General features: G+C 44.7%; 1 protein-coding gene across 4 annotated transcripts in view; it reads left to right on the plus strand.

Annotated features, from left to right (window-relative positions):
- GFRA1 (GDNF family receptor alpha 1) overlaps positions 1-20,917 on the plus strand; it is a 232,500-nt gene extending 211,583 nt beyond the window's left edge. For all 4 annotated transcript variants that reach the window (XM_027528621.1, XM_027528622.1, XM_027528619.1 and 1 more), the window contains 2 exons: positions 16,818-16,871; positions 17,801-20,917. In XM_027528621.1, the coding sequence (XP_027384422.1) occupies positions 16,818-16,871; positions 17,801-17,956 (210 nt within the window). In that variant the 3' untranslated portion in view covers positions 17,957-20,917. The remainder of the gene's footprint in view (positions 1-16,817; positions 16,872-17,800) is intronic.
- Positions 20,918-21,463: the final 546 nt, after the last annotated feature.

Consider the following 21,463-nt stretch of genomic DNA (forward strand, 5'->3'; position numbering starts at 1 on the left):
CAGGAAATGAGGGCTGCTTCAAAAGCCCTCTTTCTGCTAATATGGGAGATGGCGGTATGTGAGAGTCTTTTCGGGTTTCTTGTGTGTGGTGAGGAACATCAGGAGATGGAAGAGCAGACGGGTGCGTTGGACCAAATCTTTCTAAGTTGTGCCAGCAAGAGCAACGAAAAGGGGCTCTTGTGACCACCACATGCCCAATTTGTGACACTTAACTCCCCCAAGGCCACACTCGCCTCAGAGTGAGGCCCGTGATAGAGTCCTAAGCGGTGTTAACAGAAGTATTTGACCTGCTTCTCATCATTCAGGGACCCGCAGGTGACTGCGGCCTTCGGGCCTCCTCTGAGGCCTCAGCCCCTCTGAGTGATAATTTCACCCAGCCAGCATCCCAGATAAGTGACACATCAAAAGACTTTTACTCTGCAACCAGATTGGATAGAAGTGTTTAGACCAAACTGCAGTTGGGTTTCTCCTGCGTGGACTTTGAGGCTGGGGGAGTTTTAGGAAGGGCTGGGACCCACTGGGATCATGAGGCCAGTACCAGACGGATCAGCACTGAGCCCTCAGCACATGTGCTGAATCTAGATAAATGTGACTTCTGGGTGCCATTTCCCGGGCCTTCTGTTTAAGAAAACAGTCTTGGTGCGGTATGTTATTTGTGGTGCTTGGTTTATGGTTTCTGTGAGGCTGCCGTCATTTCTGTGTAATACACAGTGTTTTCTAGCACCCACTGTTGTTTCATGTGTCATAAAAAAAGAAAAAATCCAAATTTTTGCTGCACCTGGAGTTTCCTTTGCAGAATGCTCTCCTGCTCAGACGGAGTTTATGTCCTGGGAGAAATGAGCTGCGGGGAGTTGGAAGGGTGGGGGTGGTCTTCCCTTAGCAGAAGCAGGAAACCTCAGGGCCCCCCACCCGCTGCGGCCCCTGGGTTCCCCCAGCAGCCTGGTGACAGAGCTCGGGATCAGACTGCCAAGTGGCCCCAGGGCCTGTGTGATGGGCCCAGCTACTCACAGCGTGGAGACTGACAGTGACCTCCTGGGACTTAATCTTCCCGGCTTCAGGTGCCAGAATCCACCCACGGTAGCCCCGGGAGGAAATAGGCTTTTGTTGTAAAAACGCTTTTGGAAATAACTGCTTGTAGAGCGTTTTCAAAGCCCTTCATCCAGGAGAGTGCTTGAATTCAGAGTTCAGAATTGGGGAGGACTCTGTTAAGGCTGCCATACAATCCAGCATGCCAGAATGCATTTTCAACTGTGTAGTCAAAGCCTATTGGAAATGGAAGCTTTCAGGGTAAAACAGGTACCAAAACACAGGAATTTCATCTCGGAGCCTAGGCTTCCTAGTAGGTGCGTATGCACATCACCCTGTCGCCCAGAGTGCAGCGTCATGCCTTTGTTCATTTGCTGGGGCAGCCTTAACAAAGTACCGTAGACTCAGCGGGTAAGACAACAGAAATGTATTGAGTAGGGAACCCGAACAAACTTTTTGGCCAACGCAGTCATTCCCACAGTGTTGAAGGCTGGAAGTCCAACGTCAAGGTGTCAACAGGTTTGGTTTCTCTGGAGGCTTCTCTCCTTGGCTTGTAAATACGTTTCCTTCTTGCTGTGTCCTTACTCTGTGTGTGCACACCCTGGAGTCTGTGTGTCCAAATTTCCGTTTTGTATAAGGATGCCAGTCAGACTGGGTGAGGGGCCACCCTAATGGCCTCATTTTAACTTAGTATCTCTTTAAAGACCCTGTCTCCATCCACTGTCACCTATGTGACCACCCCACCGATAGTCATATCCTGAGATCACTGAAGGTTAGGAATTCAATGTATGAATTTTTGAGCCTGTAACATAACACAGATGGCAGGTACTCAGCAACAAAACATTTGGCATTTTAAAAACCTCACCTATGGAGTGACTTTAAGGGGAGAAGTTTGCTGTTACCATAAGCAGTTCTTCAATCCCCAGGGCTCTGCTCAGTGTCCCCTGTGTAGCCTTTGAACATGAGAGGCTCTGACTGTTGGTGGTTCTGTGGTTGAAGGAATATGGGGAGAGGAAAGGCACCTCCCTAGGGGACCAGCTCTCCTGAGAAGCCTACAAACATCAGGTGTTGTCTGCCGTGCTGAATCAGATGCTATCAGATTTTGGGCTTCTGCAAACTTAATTCAAGTAATGATTTCTTTGTGATTGGCATATTTGCATGGTAGCTGACTTCAGTTCAACATATTGTTGGAATCCACAATACTGTAATTTAAGATTATTTTATCAGCAGTAAAGGGTTTTATAATTCATTTAAAAAGTTGTAATGGGCTTGAGCATCTTCAGTATAGTTTAATAATATAGCATTTTATAGCTGGCTGTAAAATTTCAGATTATGATTTTAGCAATTGCGCAATTCTATTTTATAGTTTAATAATTGTTCAAATGAAGGAGAGTGTAAAGTTCCTAAAAACCAATTTAATGACTGAGAAAAATAGCCTTTATCCAAATCTATTGTACACCTTTAATGAACCCAGATGTCACCTTCTCAACAAAGGCAGATCGCGACATCTATTTTTCTCAGCCACAAAGCCCTGCAAATTAAGCGCACAGAGTACACTATCTCTGAGTTATAATTTTCCCCTTTTTCCCTCTTAAATCCCTAATCTCCTAGAGCTGGAATAAGCCTGTGGCCCCCACGGGGTGAATGGCAGCCAGGCCAGTAAAGTTTCAGTAGGAACAGGGAGTGAATTGGCTTTCTCAAATAGCCCCTTGATCTCACCACTTCAACCCCAACTCTTAACTCTAAGAAGTTCAGAACTCTAAGAACTCTATGAAGTCTTGTGTAAATGCCTCCAGATAACCCCCTACTTCACCATTCTGTGGTGTGAGTGGCAACATGGGGAGCCCTACATTATTACATTGCTCTGCTGTGCTTGGTTGCTCAGTCATGTCCAACTCTTGGTGACCCCGTGGACTGTAGCCTGCCATGCCCTCCTCCAGGGGATCTTCCCAAACCAGGGATCGAACCCATGTCTCCCACATTGCAGGCAGATTCTTTACCATCTGAGCCACCAGGGAAGCCCACATGATCATACAGTTGTACACTATTGTTGTTGTTCAGTTGCTCAGTCTGTCCGACTCTTTGCAACCCCATGGACTTTAGCACACCAGGCTTCCCTGTCCTTCACTATCTCCCGGAGTTCGCTCAGACTCATGTCTGTTGAGTTGATGATGCCATCCAACCATCTCATCCTCTGCCGCCTCCTTCTCCTCCTGTCCTCAATCTTTCCTGACATCATGGTCATTTCTAGTGCATCGGCTCTTCATATCAGGTGGCCAAAGTATTGGAGCTTCAGCTTCAGCATCAGTCTTTCCAATGAATATTCAGGATTGATTTCCTCATTACACATAATAAAAGTGTTGACATATGATGTCAGGGAGAAGGCGTTGTGTCATGTTATCATTGGAATTATAGTTCGTGTTATTGTATTTCTGGGGTTTTCCAGGGTATATCGTCCCACCACTAAATCAGTAGATAAGAGGTCCTGGGCCAGGTACCCAAACCCGGTAACCATGGAGCATGCAGAGCATACCTTGGGAATACAGTCCCAGAATCCTTGGGTGCAGTGTGTTTCTCTGGGGTTGTGAGGGGGGTGGAGCTCTGGCTCAGAGCCCTGTTTCTGTTACAGAGAAATGGCATCAATCAGAGGAAGCCCTGTGTGGCTGGAATCCTTTCTCTCTGAGATGCAATCTGAGGACTTGGGCCCCACAGCCTGTTTCTACTCTGTTATAAGCAGCCTTGTCTGTGAACAGTGGGGAGGCTGACTCTGAACCGCCCACCTGAGAAGTAAAAAGGGAGTGGTCATCCACAGTGACTGCAGCCGTCTCCTGCATCCCCTGGAGATGATGCAGCCTTAGCTCCTTTTCTGTCTCACACTCAGGGCTCTAGTTGACTGTTGTTGTTTAGTCCCCGAGTCATGTCCAACTCTTTTGCAACCCCATGGACTGTAGCCCACCAGGCTTCTCTGTCCATGGGATTTCCCAGGCAAGAATACTGGAGTGGGGTTGCCATTTCCTTCTCCAGGGAATCTTCCTGACCCAGGGATCAAACCCGCATCTCCTGCATTGGCCCACAGAGTCTTTACCAAGGAGCCACCAGGGAAGCCCTGCTCTAGATGACACACCCTTCTTAGTCAGCTCCAGAGAATTTCTATTTGAAATTTGATGTTGCTTAGGAGCAACATAAGGCTGTCCATTATCCAATCGCATTTGGATATCTTTTGCCGGGTCAGGGTCATCTCAGCATTGATGCCACAGCTGAAGGGCATTCTTGCTGCCCAGGGACAGGCATGTGCTCCAGGCTTCAGCTGCTATCTGCACTTATTCCCCACCCCAGCACTTGACAACCCCTATGTTATATCAGGGGAGGGTATCACTTAGTAATTCTGGATTCCTTTGGAGAGTCAAGGCAATGCCACCATTTGTTTTTCTCCAAAACCAAGTTCACTTTCAGGTAATGTACCTCGAGCCTTGACCGTGCCGATGCTGGACAAGGGATCATGCAGATAGTATATCAAGAGTGGCATGGTTGTTTCTCAAAGTTGCTTTTTTAGGAAAAAGAGGCCATGTGCTTCGAAGTAGAAAATACTGAAGGACCAGACTTCTTGCTGCAATAAAACCGGGCCTTCCTGTGGACTGCGGCAGACAGTAGTTTCAGCTCCTCAGTCCTTGGATTCATTGTCTGTAATATGGGGGAAATGTGCAGACCACCTGGGAGGGTTGTGATAATTAAGCAAATTAAAATTCTTAAGCATAGTAACTGAGCCTCCAGCACAGTAACCGTTTATATCATTATTTTATCCTCTTGGTTCATCTTTGCTGACCATGAGACAGAAGGAGCCTCTATGGAGGGACCATTCAGTGACTTTTATCCCAGAATAATCTGGGAAATGAACGTGGGCATTGTACAGGGTGTGGACCCTGTGGGAGTAGGTGTCAAGTTGAAATAATTTCATATGGTCACTCATTTATGATGTGTTCTCCTAAACTTTTTTTTTTTTTGCTACTTTTCTCAAAAAGGGAGAATAACCACTTAAGGATGGGGAGGGGAAGAGTAGGCCCCCTCAGTGCATTCTGGGAAAAGCTATCAGGCCACCAGCCCCTGTGGTCCAGAGGGCAGTGAGGCCGGCCCATCAAAGGGATAGTAATTCAGCAGTTGGACAATTGCTTAACCCAATTGCTGGGTAATAAACATGCTTAATAAAAAGGAATAGGACGTCTGTACCATCTTGGCTATAAATATGTTCTCTTGTTCTGGGGAACCTACAAGAATACCTCTGAGCACACTTAGATCACATACTATAAATAAATCCAATTTCTTGTATCCCCTACTGACCTTTTATCCTTTGGACTTCTAACCAACGGTGCTTCCCTGAATAATAGACTGTGCCTTGTGTTTGAACCGTGGAGCTCACTTGTGGGAGGAAACTGGCTCTGGTTCTCTTGGGGGGAGGTTCAATGAAGGGCTCCCCTCCCCTGCATTGTTTGAGGCCCAGTCACATCATGGATAAGGCTAGAGTGTGAGCTCAGGATGGTGGGTACTGAGAAGACATCACAGGATTTTCCCCCACGGCAGCTGTCCCCTGCCTGCCCCTTGGCTCCAGGGACCTTAAGTGTGATCTGACAGATGCTCACTTCTGGGGGCTCTTGGGGGAGCAAAACCCACCAGGCCTGGCTTGACCTCTGACCCTTTGGGTTGATTCTAGGCTCCCTCAGCTGGCTCTGTCCATGGTGGCTGTGTGACCCCAGACATCTTACTCTTATTATTCTAAGCGTTGATCTAAGGATTATGGGTGATAATAGGTAATGTGTGCCCCGGTGGCTCAGACAGAAAGAAGCTGCCTGCAATGCAGAGACCCAGGTTCGATCCCTGGGTGGGGAAGATCTGCTAGAGGAGAAAATGGCAACCCTCTCCAGCATTCTTGCCTGGGATATCCTGTGGACAGAGGAGCCTGGCAGGCTACAGTCCTTGGGGTTGCAAAGAGTGAGCGACTTAAAACTTCAGTTTGCCCTGTCTGGCATGGAGTTATATGCATGAGTTTTACATTCGAAGAGACTGAAATCAAAGAGATTCAAATCTCAGGACAGCCACTCAGAGCTGTGGAAACTTGGGCAGATCCCATCCTCTCTGAAACCCCTGTGTTCTGATCTGTACCAAAGGGGAATGCCCCCTCAGAAAGTCATCTGAGTTCTTGGAGAGCATTCAGTACCATGTGGATGGAATCATTATCAATGGAGGCTATACTCAAGAGTAGCAGTCATGATCATCACAGTCATTATCACTATCAGTCCACTTGGTTTTCCTCTATTTTCTAGAATATTTTTCTCTGGCTACTAAAAGCACAGTTTTTTTAGAAAGTTTTTCAGTTTTTTGCCTTTACTTGTTTCTTGCTGCACCACGAGTGCTCTGTCTTGCCATCCAGCAAGTGAACAAAAGCCCAGGGTCCGTTCTGTCTCCGGACCTGGGTGTTTTATATCGAACCTTAGTTGCCACCATAAGTCACAGAACCATTACAGGGACACTCTCAGCTGCACATAAATGCACAGGAGAATGAGAGGCTTAATAAATATTATCTGATGGTGATGAGGGTGCGTGTCTGATGAGATCGGCTTTATGCACTTCTCATCAGGGACCACGATGAATCTTTTCTGCTGCTGTCTGCACACTTGCATTTCTGAATGCACATTTGAGAAAACAGATTCTTCCTTTTAGGGCTTCCCCCCCAGTCACTGTTACAGCATGATCACTGAATAATGGCTCCACAAAGCTCCTCCCCGACCCCCAAACCAAAACGTCTGTTTCAAGCAATGTTTGGCATAATCTTCCTGTTAATTGGGCCTAATTTTCTAAAATGCAGCTCATAATTGCTTCTTGTCTGAATATTTTACTAATCAAGCAAGTTAAGCATGAATGAAAACGCACGGTGTTCTGATGTAGTTGGCAACCTGTCTTTGCCCTAACTTGGGGGAAAGCGAAATAGATGTAAGATGATCCGGTGAAGTTAGGGAAAGAAGAAAGGCCAGGCGAATGCCACGTTGAGCTCCCTGCTGTAGACAGTGTCTGCACACAGCGCTACTTGCCATCCTGCCATTAGTGTTAAATTACAAGCGCCAGGCTGCAGACATCCTTTTATGGTGTGCGGTAGACTGACAGGCCAGCCCGAGGGACTGCTTAGCTAATGGAGGACTGTTGATATATCTTACAGGACTGTATCTCTTTCATCACATTCATTTTTAAATCCGAGGAAACACAGAAGATCACGAGCCAGTTCTATTCAGTGTCACGTTCACAAGGCAAATTAGCTGAAGCTTTTGCGTTTTTCCCACCCCTGCCTGAATCCGAGAACACTCAACGTAGGGACCACAGAAGAGCTCAGAGATCATCAACAGCAACTTGGATTTTAAAAGCACTTCCAACACGAGTATCACGTTTGATTCTCACAACTCTGTGAAGTGGGCAGCAGGGTGCGGTTATTATAATTATAGATGATGGTTGAAAAGCCAGGACACGATCTTCCTAACCTGTGTTCTTTATAGCATACCATATCAATCAAGCTGGTACCAGGAGTGATTTCTAAATCATTCAATTTAGAGTTCTCAGTCAGTTCTAGAAGTTCTAACTGACCCACATTTAACCAATTCACCACATAAGCCAACCTCTCCACCATTCCCCTGTAAATATCCGATGCCTAAGGCAGGCTGAATGCCCCACACTAGGGGCCTCTCTCCTGCTCACCTGGGCCCCTTGCTTTCTCCAATGGAGATGCAGGCTTGAAAGATTCAGGATCACTTGTTCTCAAACCTTTAGGTGCCGTTGTACTTGGTATTTTGCTTACCTATTTTAATTAAATAAGCTGGCTACAGCGTAAATTCCCCTTCCATTGAAAAATGGCTTTGGATTAGGTGTAGGACAACCAATAGTAAAAGACTGAAAAAAAAATTTAAGTATATGGAAATTGTGCACTGAGATTCCCCGGTGGGTATCAAACAAAAGTCATTCCTGTTTTAAAGAAATGAAAACTGGATGTTGCAGATTGTAAATGATAGGTGTAGCTTAGGCAGAACGTAAGCCAGGGAATTCCAGTCAGCAAACTCTTTCTTTAAAAAACTTTTCAAAGTGGCCTTGATTACGTATCCAAAAATCAGTCAATGCATGACATTCAATGTTTGATACAATACAGGCAATGGAATATTCAGTTCAGTTCAGTTCAGTCGCTCAGTCATGTCCAACTCTTTACAACCCTATGAATCACAGCACGCCAGGCCTTCCTATCCATCACCATCTCCTGGAGTTCACTCAAACTCACGTCCATCGAGTCAGTGATGCCATCCAGCCATCTCATCCTCTGTTGTCCCCTTTTCCTCCTGCCCCTAATCCCTCCCAGCATCAGAGTCTTTTCCAATGAGTCAACTCTTTGCATGAGGAGCCAAAGTACTGGAGTGTCAGCTTTAACATCATTGCTTCCAAAGAACACCCAGGTCTGGTCCCATCACTTCATGGGAAATAGATGGGGAAACAGTGGAAACAGTGTCAGACTTTATTTTGGGGGGTTCCAAAATCACTGCAGATGGTGACTGAAGCCATGAAATTAAAAGACGCCTACTCCTTGGAAGAAAAGTTATGACCAACCTAGATAGCATATTCAAAAGCAGAGACATGACTTTGCCAACAAAGGTCTGTCTAGTCAAGGCCATGGTTTTTCCAGTAGTCATGTATGGATGTGAGAGTTGGACTGTGAAGAAAGCTGAGTGCCGAAGAATTGATGCTTTTGAACTGTGGTGTTGGAGAAGACTCTTGAGAGTCCCTTGGACTGCAAGGAAATCCAACCAGTCCATTCTGAAGATCAGCCCTGGGTGTTCTTTGGAAGGAATGGAATATTACTTGGCCTTTTTTAAAAAAGGATAAGATTCTGCAATATGCAAGGATGTGAACCTCTTGATAAGTGAAACATCTGCATCACAGGGACAAATACTGCATGATTCCACTCTCGTGTGGTATTTAAAATAGTCAAACTCATGGAAGCAAAGAACAGAATTTGTGTTTCAGGGGCTGAGGGAGGGGAGCATGAGATGTTCAGCAGTAATGCAGGGTCACTTATGCAAGATGAGTAAGTTCTAGAGATCTGCTGTATAACCTCGTGCCTGCCCATAACAGTGCTGTGTTGTACTTAAAAATTTAGGAGGGTAAATCTCATGTGAAGTGTTCTTATCACAGTGATTTAAAAAAAGGAGTTTCTAAGTTAAAAAAAAAAAAAGGATACAAATGTGTAATTTTAAAATGATTTAGTGATTTTGCTCTTAACTTAATTTCTCAAATGACCAGGGGCCCAGCCCCCAGTGCTGTCAGGTTAGGAAGTTTCTACTCTAGGCTTGGCCGTGCGTGCTAAGTCAATTCAGTCGTGTCCGACTCTTGGCAACCCTGTAGACTGTAGCCCGCCAGGCTCCTCCGTCCATGGGATTCTCCAGGCAAGAACACTGGAGTGGGTTGCTATGCTCTCCTCCAGGTGGTTTTCCCGACCCAGGGATTGAACCCACATCTCTTATATCTCCTGCATTGGCAGGCGTGTTCTTTACCACTAATGCCAACAGGGATTGAGCCTGCACCCCCTGCATCGCAAGGCAAAGTCTTAACCACTGGACCACGAGGGAAGTTCCTCAGGCTTGGCCGTAAACTCAACCTAAATTGCCATGTTACACTTGGAACAACCCACAGGTCCCAAGAATCCAAGACCTTCTAGACTCTAGAACATGAATCCGCATCACCTTCAAGGCTACCACACACACACACGCACGCACACACACACACACACGCAATCTGGCCTCATTTGAGTTCACTGCACTCTGCTTGTTGGAGGCCTTGTCTAAACAGCCCAACTGGGATCTGAGCCTGCGCTTTCTTGGGGTGAGGAAGTATGCCTTCAGGCCTCCAGTCCTCTCCCCACCCACTTCTTATGACCGGCCTCAACCTGCCCAGAGCCTGCCAGACTAGCTAAACTTGGCACCCAGTGAGCCTTCCGAAACCTGTACTGAGTGAAACATCTTTATAAGGTCTTCTTAGAGCTTAATATAATGAAAGCCTTTTGGCTGAGGTTCAGGGAATATGCAGACACAGTGTCTTGCGGGGAGTAGGTAGACGAGACGTGGTAGGAAAGCTGCCCAAGAATTATTTCACTCCTATCTCATTTGTACCCTCCTCACAGACCCTCCTCCGCCCCTTCCCAACCCGTGGGGCTGGCAGAAATCGGCGTGGAGGAAACAGCCGAACATAGGCTCTGAAAGACAAACACCCGAACCCAGGGGCTTAGAGCAGACCTTATTTATGTGTCCACTTGTTTTACACGCTGACTTGACTACACATTATTCAGACCAGTGGTTGCAAGCGGTTGTTACCAAGTTCGTAGCAAAAGCAAATCACCTGGAAGGTGAGTTTCAAAACAGACAGGGACAGGGATTTTAGAAAGCCTAGCCAACTGCTTGTGACCTGACCAGAAATAAAACATCTCCTGCCTCTCCCAAAGTCAACAGGCAAAATCCGAAAAGCTGAAAAGTGTGCCACTGGGCACACGACCGTTACTTTGCTCAGATCCGCTAAGCAGGCAACTTCTTTTCTCTGTCTTCTGTGTGTGTAGAAATTAACTTGGGCAAATATGTGTCAAGTGCACATACAGAATTGTTATATAGTAAGATGTACCCATAAATGTCTATAATCGGGTGAATCCATTTTGTTAAAATGCAGTGTGAAAAATGAGAAAGTAATAAGTGATTGCTCTGTTATCCTTCAAATTAGGTACACAGCCTTCTTAGGCTTTGTCTTATGAGAAAATATAAAATGTGCAGATTTAAATTGAGAAGTGGCTTTGAGTTCTGGACTATTTCAGAAAGAACTCATGCGATGGTTTTCCCTAGCAACGGTCCAATTTGTGCTGCAGAAGAGGCTCGTATGCTGATAAACTGGTATTGACAAGTGTGATAGATACAGCTTGGTACTTAGTGAGTGCTGGAGAGCAAAGTTGATTGCATTTTACAGTCTGTGTATTTCTCTGTTTATTGCTTGTATTCTGTCATTAAGCAAACAGGTTCTTAATATAGCAAATCTCTCTAATCAGTAAAGCAAGGGAGAAAAGAACCAGAAGCATCATTAATTATGACCATTTGGCTGCAGCCTGGGCAATCTGTTGCTATTGGATTGAGCAACTTCCTCCAGTTTTATTTTCTGGAGGTAGAGCAGAAACTGGCTTTTCTTATACATGGAGGAGAGTAGAGAAATCTCCAGAAAATAAAACTGGTTAAACACTGGCTTCTCTACAGAAATGGAGTCCTGGGGCAGCAAAAGCCAAGCTGCAAGTGGGTATGGTATTAAGCCTCCAGTTCTATAAACAGAGCAAGTGTGCAACTCCAAAGCCTGATCCCGCCCGAGGCTCCGGGAGAGCCCACTGTGGCCAGAACGCGTGGGGCACGCGGTGCCTGATGAGTTAGCTTGACCAAGAGTTCTGGACTCTATGTGTGTCTGAGCATTCTGTACAGGAAAGCAGTCGGCACCAGGCAGGCTTTCCAAATGTTAATCACAGGGTTAAAAAGCAGGAGAGTCATTGTCTGACTCCAGGTAACAGAGATTAATAGCATCTAATGCATTTATTAACCCTCTAGTGCCAGGGACTGGCGGAGTCCGGCAGCAATTACAGTGACATGAAAATTCTATTATGTGACGTGCCTGGACTTGGGGATTACTGCCAGTGACAGTCTTGTAAGACTGTTGGAGGGACAAGGGTTGTGAAGAGCCTAAAGACCAAGTTCCAGAAAGAGAGAAAAGCTACTGGTTTGTGGATGGATTTCTCCAGCAGCCTGTTCACTGTCTCAAGATAAAACCTTGTAGTCCCATGTTTTGGTGGTGTTTTCCCCAAGTTGGAGGCTTCTCCCATAACCACATAACTATCAGTTAGGTGATAGGAAACCCTCTTTCACAAAAGAGATTAAATAATTCATTTTTCAATATGCTGGAACTGTGGTTAAAATTGACTTTTAGAAAAACTGAAATCCATTCTCTTCCTGTGTATCCCCCCTTTTTTTTAAAGAGAAAGATAGCATATTTTAAAGCCACAGACGGTATGGTTTGGTGTCTAGATAGATCTAGCTAGTCAAGCTCTATGTTGGGCCCCTTCCTATCTTTCTTTCTTTCTTTCTTCCTTTTGACTGCTTCACATGGCATATGGGATCCTAGTTCCCAGACCAGGGATAGAATGGCGACCCCTGCAGTGGAAGGCGGACTCTCAACCACTAGACCACCAGGGAAGTCCCCTGTCTTCTTAATAAGCAGGGCTTGGCAGATGGGATGCGTTCCATTATAACACTCCTGCTTTTATCAATTTGGGACTTGGAAATGGTGCTCTTCCAGTTTCTTCTACCTTACCTTATACTTTGCAAAGTCTCAGAAATTTTTGTTGGTTTGTTTTGTTTTCAGTTTTCCTGGGACTGTTGCAATTTTCATCAATTGAGGCCATGTTCAAAATATGTAAATAATCTTTGTAATAGCTAAAAGTGGGAGATGCCCTGTAATTGTATCTGTTTGCATTTATCAGACCTGACTAGTAAGGCAGTGATAGCTGATGTTTTAAAAAGCACTCAGGATTGTTGCCGTTGTTGTTCAGTCGCTAAGTCATGTCCAACTCTGCGGCCCCGTGGACTGCAGCGGGCCAGGCTCCTCTGTCCTCCATTGTCTCCCTGAGTTTGCTCAGACTCCTGTTTATTGAGTTGCTGATGCTATCTAGTAATCTCATCCTCTGCCATCCCCTTATTCTTTTGCCTTCAATCTTTCCCAGCATTGGAGTCTTTTCCAATGAGTTGGCTCTTTGCTTCAGGTAGCCAAAGTATTGGAGCTTCAGCATCAGTTCTTCCAATGAATATTCAGGGTCAATTGCCTTTAAGATTGACTGGTTTGATTTCCTCAAAGTCCAAGGGACTTTCAAGAGTCTTCTCCAGCACCAAATTTGAAAGTATCAATTTTTCAGTGCTCAGCCTTCTTTATGGTCCAACTATCACATTCATACATGACTACTGGAAAAAGCTTTGACTATATGGACCTTTGTTGGCAAAGTGATGTCTCTGCTTTTTAATATGCTATCTAGATTTGTCATAGCGTTCCTTCCAAGGAGCAAGTGTCTTTTAATTTCATGGTGGAAGTAACAGATTGCTCAGGCTTCTAAAAGGGACTTCCCAAGAGCTGGATTTTCTTAAGTGGGCTCTGGATACGCATAGGGGGATTTCTGACCCTTGCTGGTCACAGGAGGGATTCAGAATGAATACAGGACTTATAAGCATGCACACTGCTAGTGCATGCACAGGTATAAATTCCCAGGCTCTGCCCCTCCACCTGCAGCTCATGAACCCTTAGAGGCATTGGACACCCAGCTGACACCATTGAGTCCAAGCAGCAGACCACTGGCCCTCCAGCCCAGGTTTGGTGTGGGATTTTAAAAGATCTCATGTCTGTGTGCAATCTGATTCGTTTATGCAGGTGTTATCTTCCCTCCACCTCCTAATCACATCACAGATCTTACTGCGGTTCTCATGAGGTTCTGGTGGAACTCAGGGTCTGCTCTGCCCTGCCTCTGAGGTTGTGAGGGTTTCTGGGCTCCTGCAACCTCTCGATGGGAAGCAGTGTCAACTCAGTATATAAGCAGAGTATTTAGAAGCCAGCGTACATGGACTGCTAAGCTTCTGGGGTGCTGAGTGCTTCTGTGGATTGGTCATGGGTTTGATAGGAGAGAAAGCATTTTCTCAGAGACTCTGCAGAAGCCTGGTGGCACATGGTTACTTTCCCTCAGCAGTTCATCCAGTTCTGCCCACTGAATAGTTCTTGAAGCCAGATGAGCTTGAAGTTTCTGCCTCTAGCTTTAATGAAGCCATCGGACTGCAGGGAGACAAGGCCAGAAGTTGACTATTTGCTTTAGACAGAGGCCAACAAGAGGCCCGCCTTGCAGGGAAGAGGAGCTCAGAGGCTTCACAGGCTTGGAGTTGATCTCCATGTATTTTCCTGTGTGATTTGACCAGTCATCCCAACCATTCTCAGACAGAAAGCAAGAGCCTAGGAATTTAGACCAGGGCGTGTCTACCCAGTTGTACAACTGTAATCCTGTACACAGTTGAACTCTCAGTGACTAGTTGAGGACCAGAATTTACCTGTGTCAATGCAGAATCCATTTAAGAAAATTAGTTAAAGTAGCGACAGGGTTGCAAAGAGTTGGACACGACTGAGCGACTAAGCATAGCACAGCACAAAGACCTTTTAAACTCCGTTGGTGGTAGCGCCTTTACAATCAGGTAATATAGACGGGCATTTTTTTCTAACACATCAGCAGGTTCCTAAAGTGACTTAGAAGTGTAGCCAGTGAGTCTCTCAGATGGTGCAAACAAAGAGAAAAACACTGTAGTCTGTTGCTAATCATAGAGAACAAAATAGGAGGGAAACCCAACCAGCCCTTGGATCTCTTGGTGGGCACTGCAGTCTAGGACACGGAGGTGTAGCTTAACTATGACAGTAGCACAGAAGCAAATGGAAGGATTAATGCATCCCAGACAAGTCAGGCTGCCTTCTCTGCACGTTTTAGTGAACTTCTGAGTTATGCAAAGGCGCTTGGCAAGGCTTTACGTCTCTTACAGATTGGGGGCTTCCCAGGTGGCACTAGTGGTAAAGAACCTGCCTGCCAGTGCAGATAGATACTGGAGACATTGATTCCTGTGTTGGGAAGATTCCCTGGAGTAGAAATTGACAACCCACTCCAGTAGTCTTGCCTGGAGAACCCCATGGACGGAGAAGCCTCGCCAGCAGGCTACAGTTCATAGTGTTGCAAAGAGTTGGACGTCTTAGTGAACTTCTTACTTATGCAAAGGTACTTAGCAAGGTTTTATGTCTTTTATAGATTACCACCTGGAAAAGAAAAGACAAAATGTGATGTTTTAGGGCCATTTTGGTGTGTGGCACAATTCCAGTTTTGAACAGAAATAAAATGTGCAAAGTTCTACATATTATTCTCTATAGGTTACAATGCAGTGGACCAGATTTGCTATTAATATAGATTAAAAGTAGGCTTTTGAGGAAGGCTCCATCCCTCTTCTGATTTGCCCTCTGATCTTCTTATACGTAACATTTAGTGACCTTTGAACAGCCCAGGGGTGCTTCACAGTGTCTTTTTCTTGATGCCTGTTTAAAGGTTTCAATTTCATATTCACAGCTGGCATATGCAAATATAGGTAAAGATTATGATGCCTCCCAAGTAGCATTATGGTCAATAAATTACTCCTTGTGTGACTATACCATGATCTCAGCCTAGCATGTCTTCAACAAGTTGCAGAAGTTGTCCTGCAGCAGGCAGCCTGCCAATGCATCCCCATAGAGCTGGTTGCCCAGATGCTCCTAGATTCAGGTGTGATGCTTAACCAGGGCCATCCTGTTGACAAACGAACTCTCTGTCTTTTGCTACCAAAGGGCTCCTAGTTTCAGGGGGAGGGGGTACAGGAGGGTTTCTCTGAGTGGATTTGGGGGGCAAGTAGCGCATGAAGAGTCAAGCATGCTAGTATCTCTGGGAGAAACACTGGAAAGCAGGAAAGAGCACGATTCTGTTCAGAAGTTTCAGAGCCCTGTATTCTAAACGTTGACTGCAACTTAGATCACTCTGTGACCCTGAATAAGTCGCTTAACGTCTCTGGTCTCTAATTTGTCTTCTTTTATAAAACAAGAGAGCTGTATTGGGTCAGCAGTTTTTATTATAATTGAGCAATGGAGTGTTTCCTCTAACTTGATTTCTCAGGTAGAAACCCAGTGGAAACTTGTTCCATTTGTGAGAAAACAGGGAGCTTAAAGCCCTCACAGCTCAGGAACTTATAACTTCCCAGGAAGCAGTTTTAAGATGGATAGAGCTGGGGTCTGTGATACCCTTCATGATTCTTGGAAGGGACCTGTCAAAGGGTCCCTGCCCTGTGCCTGAGCCCCCCAGCACTGAGTGGTTTACCCACCAGAAGGCAGGCCCAGGAGCCCAGGACCACAGCCTTTTTGTCATATCACTGTATGCCCAACCCTGGAAAATTGTTCAATAAGTATTTGTGGACTGGAACAACTAATAAACAAATGAACAAATACACAAGATTCAGGAAGACCTATCTCTATATTACTGATGAATGAGGATTTTTATTACAACATTTTTACCTAGAAGGCACTTCATAAACATTAATATTCAGAACTATAAATGAGTACAGATTGCAAATGACTTTAAAACTTTTTTCTTTTGTAACCTGTGCAGTGGCTTTGAGAGGGGGCGGGTACAAACTCAGGTGTATTTTGTCCAACACACCAAATTTTTTTTTCACACCAAATTTTGAAGACTTAGTATGAAAGTTTAACGAATGTAGAAAAGTATCTCATTAATCATCTTTTATACTGGTTACATGTTGAAATGGTAATATATTGAGTTAAAGAAAATGTCATTAAAATTTTCTTTACCTGTTATCTCTTTATTTATGGGATTAGTAGAAAAATTTAAATTATGTATGGGCTCACAGTTGTGACTCACATATTTCTAACAATGACACAGTCTTATACTGTTGATCATCAATAACTACTCTTCCATAATGGTTTCGTCACTCAGTCGTGTCCATCTCTTTGCGACCCCACGGACTGTAGCCTGCCAGGCTCCTCTGTCCATGGGATTCCCAGGCAAGAACGCTGCAGTGGGCTGCCATTTCCTTCTCCAACTCTTACATAGTATGTACAAATAATTGTGTGTGTTTGTCTTTTCCCAGGCACAGAAGCTGAAATCCAACATATCAGGCAGTACTCACCTCTGTCTTTCTGATGTAAGTTGTTTCTTTCTGAGTCTCCCTACATCTAGAAACAGAGCCTTTGGGTCCCTGGAACAGGGTGTGATGGGAAAGGGCTCAAAGACAACAAGGTTTCAGGCCCAGAAAAAAAATCTAAGTCTCCCTTGGTGTCCCTCTGCCCTCAGAACCAGGTGCAGATGCTGGTGTACAAAGCAGCACCAAGTGTGGGACCCTCATCTCAGAACTGGACCAGCACAGATACCATTGTCCTGGTACCATGAGAACCTCTGTGATCACAGTCACATAAGTTCAACCGGCACAGAGAAGATGCATAACACCTCTTGCTGCTTACCAGATATCCCCTAGACTGCTCCTTTGACTTTCACAGCGACCCAGAAGTAGCCAATGCAGGCCACGTTACCCTGCCCAATTTACAGTTACAGCTCATCATGGCAGGATGTGATTTTCTGGAGTTGAGCAGGTCCTAGGGATGGGAGTGAAGGAATCCATCCTGGGGAAGAACAGCTGTGCTGACTGAGAGTTCAGGAGCCTGGGTCCTTGCTGGGACTCTGACAAGCAGGGCAAGATCCTCCATCTATAAAGTCCAGGGTTGAACCAGCCGGTGGAGGGAAAGGCTACTGCCAGGCTCCAATGCGATTTATGACCCATCTCTATGTGAGCCCGTACTTGCCTGGGCAGGCTTCCTGAGATGATTCTTCCTGCCCTCCTTCATGACAGAGAGAGAGGGCGAGCATCCCTTCTCAGTCAGTGATACCCAAAGGGAGGATGGTTCCATGTTGCACAGCTGATGGGTGACCTTAGGAGCAGGGGTAAAAATCTTGGGCTTTGGTAAACCATATAGCTAGTTGGGGGCAGGGATCGAAGAGGGAAAGAGTGCAGCTAAAATATGCCGTGATAGAACAAATACATGCAGTGGGTGATAATGAAAACGTTCTTTCTTACAGCGTGATTATGAAAAGGATGGTCTCGCTGGGGCTTCCAGCCACATAACCACAAAATCAATGGCTGCTCCTCCAAGCTGCGGTCTGAGCCCACTGCTGGCCCTGGTGGTAACTGCCCTGTCCACCCTATTGTCTTTATCTTTGGCCGAAGCATCGTAGCTGCATTTACAGAACCATATGGACGTGTGAAAAGACAAAAACCAAGTTATCTGTTTCCTGTCTTCTTGTATATCCGAAATTTTAGGAGCTCAGTTGAGACACTGCTAAAACAGTTTCATCCAACTGGAACTTTTTTCTTTCTTTTTTTTTTTTCTAAGAAAGCTTCTTGTGATCCTTAAGGCTTTTATGGGATCCCCCGATACAGTGCTACATTCCACACTCAGAAGGCTTTGGGGCATGCTGGATTTTAAAGAGATGGTTTGTTGTTGATGTGGCTGTGAAGCGGACTGGAGCCTTGGCTTTCAAGATCCTGATAAGGATGATGATTTTTAACAGTTTCACTCTGGTCTTGACTAGCTAGAGAAGGAGTCAGTAATCCTAAAGAATCTTCTATATCTCATGGAATAGGTTTGCTTTCCGATGACATGACCATACCATGGCAGTGGTACGTGGAAGCCAAACTTTTTTTGTCACAAAGCGAAGATTCTCATGACAATCTTGATGGACTTTGTGCAAACAAGCTTGTACCAGTGTTCTTTCTATACGTACTAGCGTTTGCCACACTAATGTTTATGTACAGTAAACAGCTCTGCACTCTCTTATGAAAACAAAAAACACACCTGCCACATTCAATGTAGTGTCTGTCTCCTAGTCAAAATAGAGAATGAGAGTGGGTGTGAGACTTCGCAGAACCTTGAGCATTGAGACAGTCTCCAAAGCCTTACTTGAGTGAGAAGCCCTTACACTAACAAGAGTCAAATATAGCTGAAGCATCATTCTAATAATCTTTACATGTATGAGGTTATATGTAGAAAAAAAATTTTACTACTAAATGATTTCAACTATTGACTTTCTATATTTTGAAAGTAATGATATTGTATTCTTCTTTTTTTTTTTTTTTTTACCAGTGGTTTAATACAAAATACATGGAGCTTGTTTTCCTCTCATAAGTAGCGTTAGCTTTGATGTTGACTTCTCGAAGACAGGTCTTCAACAGCAGACTCTGAGGAGCCTCATGCTTTAGCAGAAAGCTCTGCATCACGTTACTGTGGACAGGCAGCAGGAAATAGAGCAGCCAAGCATTGTCTTTTATCATTTCTGGAAACACAAGCGTGCATACCTGTGGGAAAACTGGTGGCCACTCAGTGTTCTACAAACACTACAAATGGCACCGTTGCCAGCTGACACAAACCAGGGCCTTGGTTTTCATGTTACCTGACAATGGCAGCTTTGACTGGGACAGGAGACAGGACGTGCTGCCCTGTCTTCTGAAGCAGATCCATGCCCAGGATACACAGCTCTTATCCTAAGGATTGTCTTGACTTTCACCTGTGATGGCTTGGCCGCTCTGTGGATCGGTTTGGTCTGAAGTCATCAGATATCTGCTCGCACTGTGTTCTGTGTCCTCTGTGATAGACTGTGACTGACTCTGCGAAAAAAAAGTTTGGGGGATCAAGAGAGTCACGGTCACCATTAGGTCCATGGAGATAAGTTGGCCCAGAGACACAGAACAGGGACTCTGGATATAAGGCATCTGACTTGTTAACTGCACGTCCCTTCCATCATTCTCTTCCTTCAGTGAATAGCCCCGAAAGTGCACTTCTGAAGTCTGGTTGAAATGCTGAGATTTGAAATCTACAAGGATCGAGTGCTAGTGGCCATGTTTCTTTGCAACTGAACAGAGGCGAGGAAATTTCACCCAATAGAGTATCTGAAAAGTTGGCTTTCTTCTGACATCAGTAGAGTGGATGGAGGAGGAAACCCACAGTGCCCATTTCATCCTGATTCCCTTTGCCCATGGATGTTTGCCTTGTAAGAATTAATCTACTTACTAGGGCGGGAAATCTGTTAAACCCAAGATGAAGGCATAGTCTTTTAGCTCTGTTGGTGTTTGAAGTACATTTATATCCAAATGTTAATAAACATAAATGTATAATACTAAGTACCGAGTTTTTTCACTTCAAAATGTTTTCAAGGGAAATTCATCAAACAAATTCGATTAGTGAAAGGTTTCATAAAGACTCATACTTTAAATAAACACATTAAATGTGTTGAAATACTTGGAATTCCAGTCATCTGTGAAAACATATCTCTTCAGAGCATATTTTGTTTTAATTAAGGTATCTGTGTATCTACATTGGACTAATTGCATAGAGGTCTGATTCTATGTAATCTACTGTAGAAAGCTATTGATTACTTCTGTAATAAACAGCATCTCTAATTAGTTTCAAATGACCAAATAGGAAATGGAAGTTACCAGAGCTAACAAGGGTAGCCTTCAGTGAAGAATGCGTGGATGTGCAACACATAAATTAAATTGTAAACAGCCTCATTTCTCACCAACATAGATCGCATTTTTCTTCAGAGATAGAAGCACATGAGAGTTACCAAATCGTCAGTCTGAAAATAAATCACTGATAAACAGGGGGAAGGATGTTCCATGACAACTCATTAGAGAGATTCTTATAAACTCATGCCAGGACTTTCCTGGTGGTTCAGTGGTTAGGACTCTACATTTCCTGTGCATGGAGTGTGGGTTTGATCCCTGGTCGGGGAACTAAGATCCCACCTGCTTCTCGGTGCAGCCAAAACAAGAAAAATCACGCCAAGCAAGTGTTTAGGCCATTTGGGGTGATCTCAGTTTAACACGGTGACCCAGAAACACGATCATTTGCCCCAGTACTGGAACAGGCCAAACCTTTTATCTTCTCTGGCTTTCTCTGGCTTCCTCTGGCAGCACTAAAAGCAAAAAATGATTCACTACTTCCTGTCCTTCACTGCCCTGCATTGAAAGTGCCACCAAAATCCAAGGACTGTTTGCTGAGGTCTGGGCCTGTCGCAGAAAGCATCTTGTAGTTGATTTTGGCAAAACATAAAATAGTAACTTAAATGCATGGAGACCAATGGCCTCCAAATCGAGTCTAGCAATGCCCCACTCCTTTCAGAGAGGAAAAAAAAAAAGCAAGATTGCAAAACCGATTAGAAGCACATTCAGTCCACTTGAGAATGTTGAGTATCTTTGACCAAGAGGTGTTGGAGTAAGTGTTGGAGGTGTTGGAGCATTTAAAATAGAGCACATGAAAGAAGAAGGGCACAATAAAGAGAGGAAATTCAGAATGCCACCGAATATTTATTTTTCCATATTTGATTTATTCCAAGGCTCTAGTAGAAGCAGTGTAAGTTGAGAATGACATAGATTATTTTTCATTAAGTATAGCAAACTGTATCCAAAGTGTGATAGGAGTGTTGCTTCCATTTAGAAAAACAAAATTTTTTTTAATAATTCTTAATCCTGTAGTAAGAAATGTTTTAAAAGCTGTGTCTTCAAGCTCATCAAATATAGGCCACGGCTCCTCCAGAGCTGCTGTGGCCTTTGATCTGGTCTATATTAAGATTGTTCCTATCCTGCACATGCTCCAAGGATGGGTTGTCTCCAGCTGTATCCCCATCCCCCACCTGCCCTTTGTAGTCTAAATCAGACACTCCCAAACACTCCATCTGCTGAGC

Source organism: Bos indicus x Bos taurus, chromosome 26, assembly GCF_003369695.1.
Source record: "Bos indicus x Bos taurus breed Angus x Brahman F1 hybrid chromosome 26, Bos_hybrid_MaternalHap_v2.0, whole genome shotgun sequence".
Lineage (NCBI taxonomy): Eukaryota > Metazoa > Chordata > Mammalia > Artiodactyla > Bovidae > Bos > Bos indicus x Bos taurus.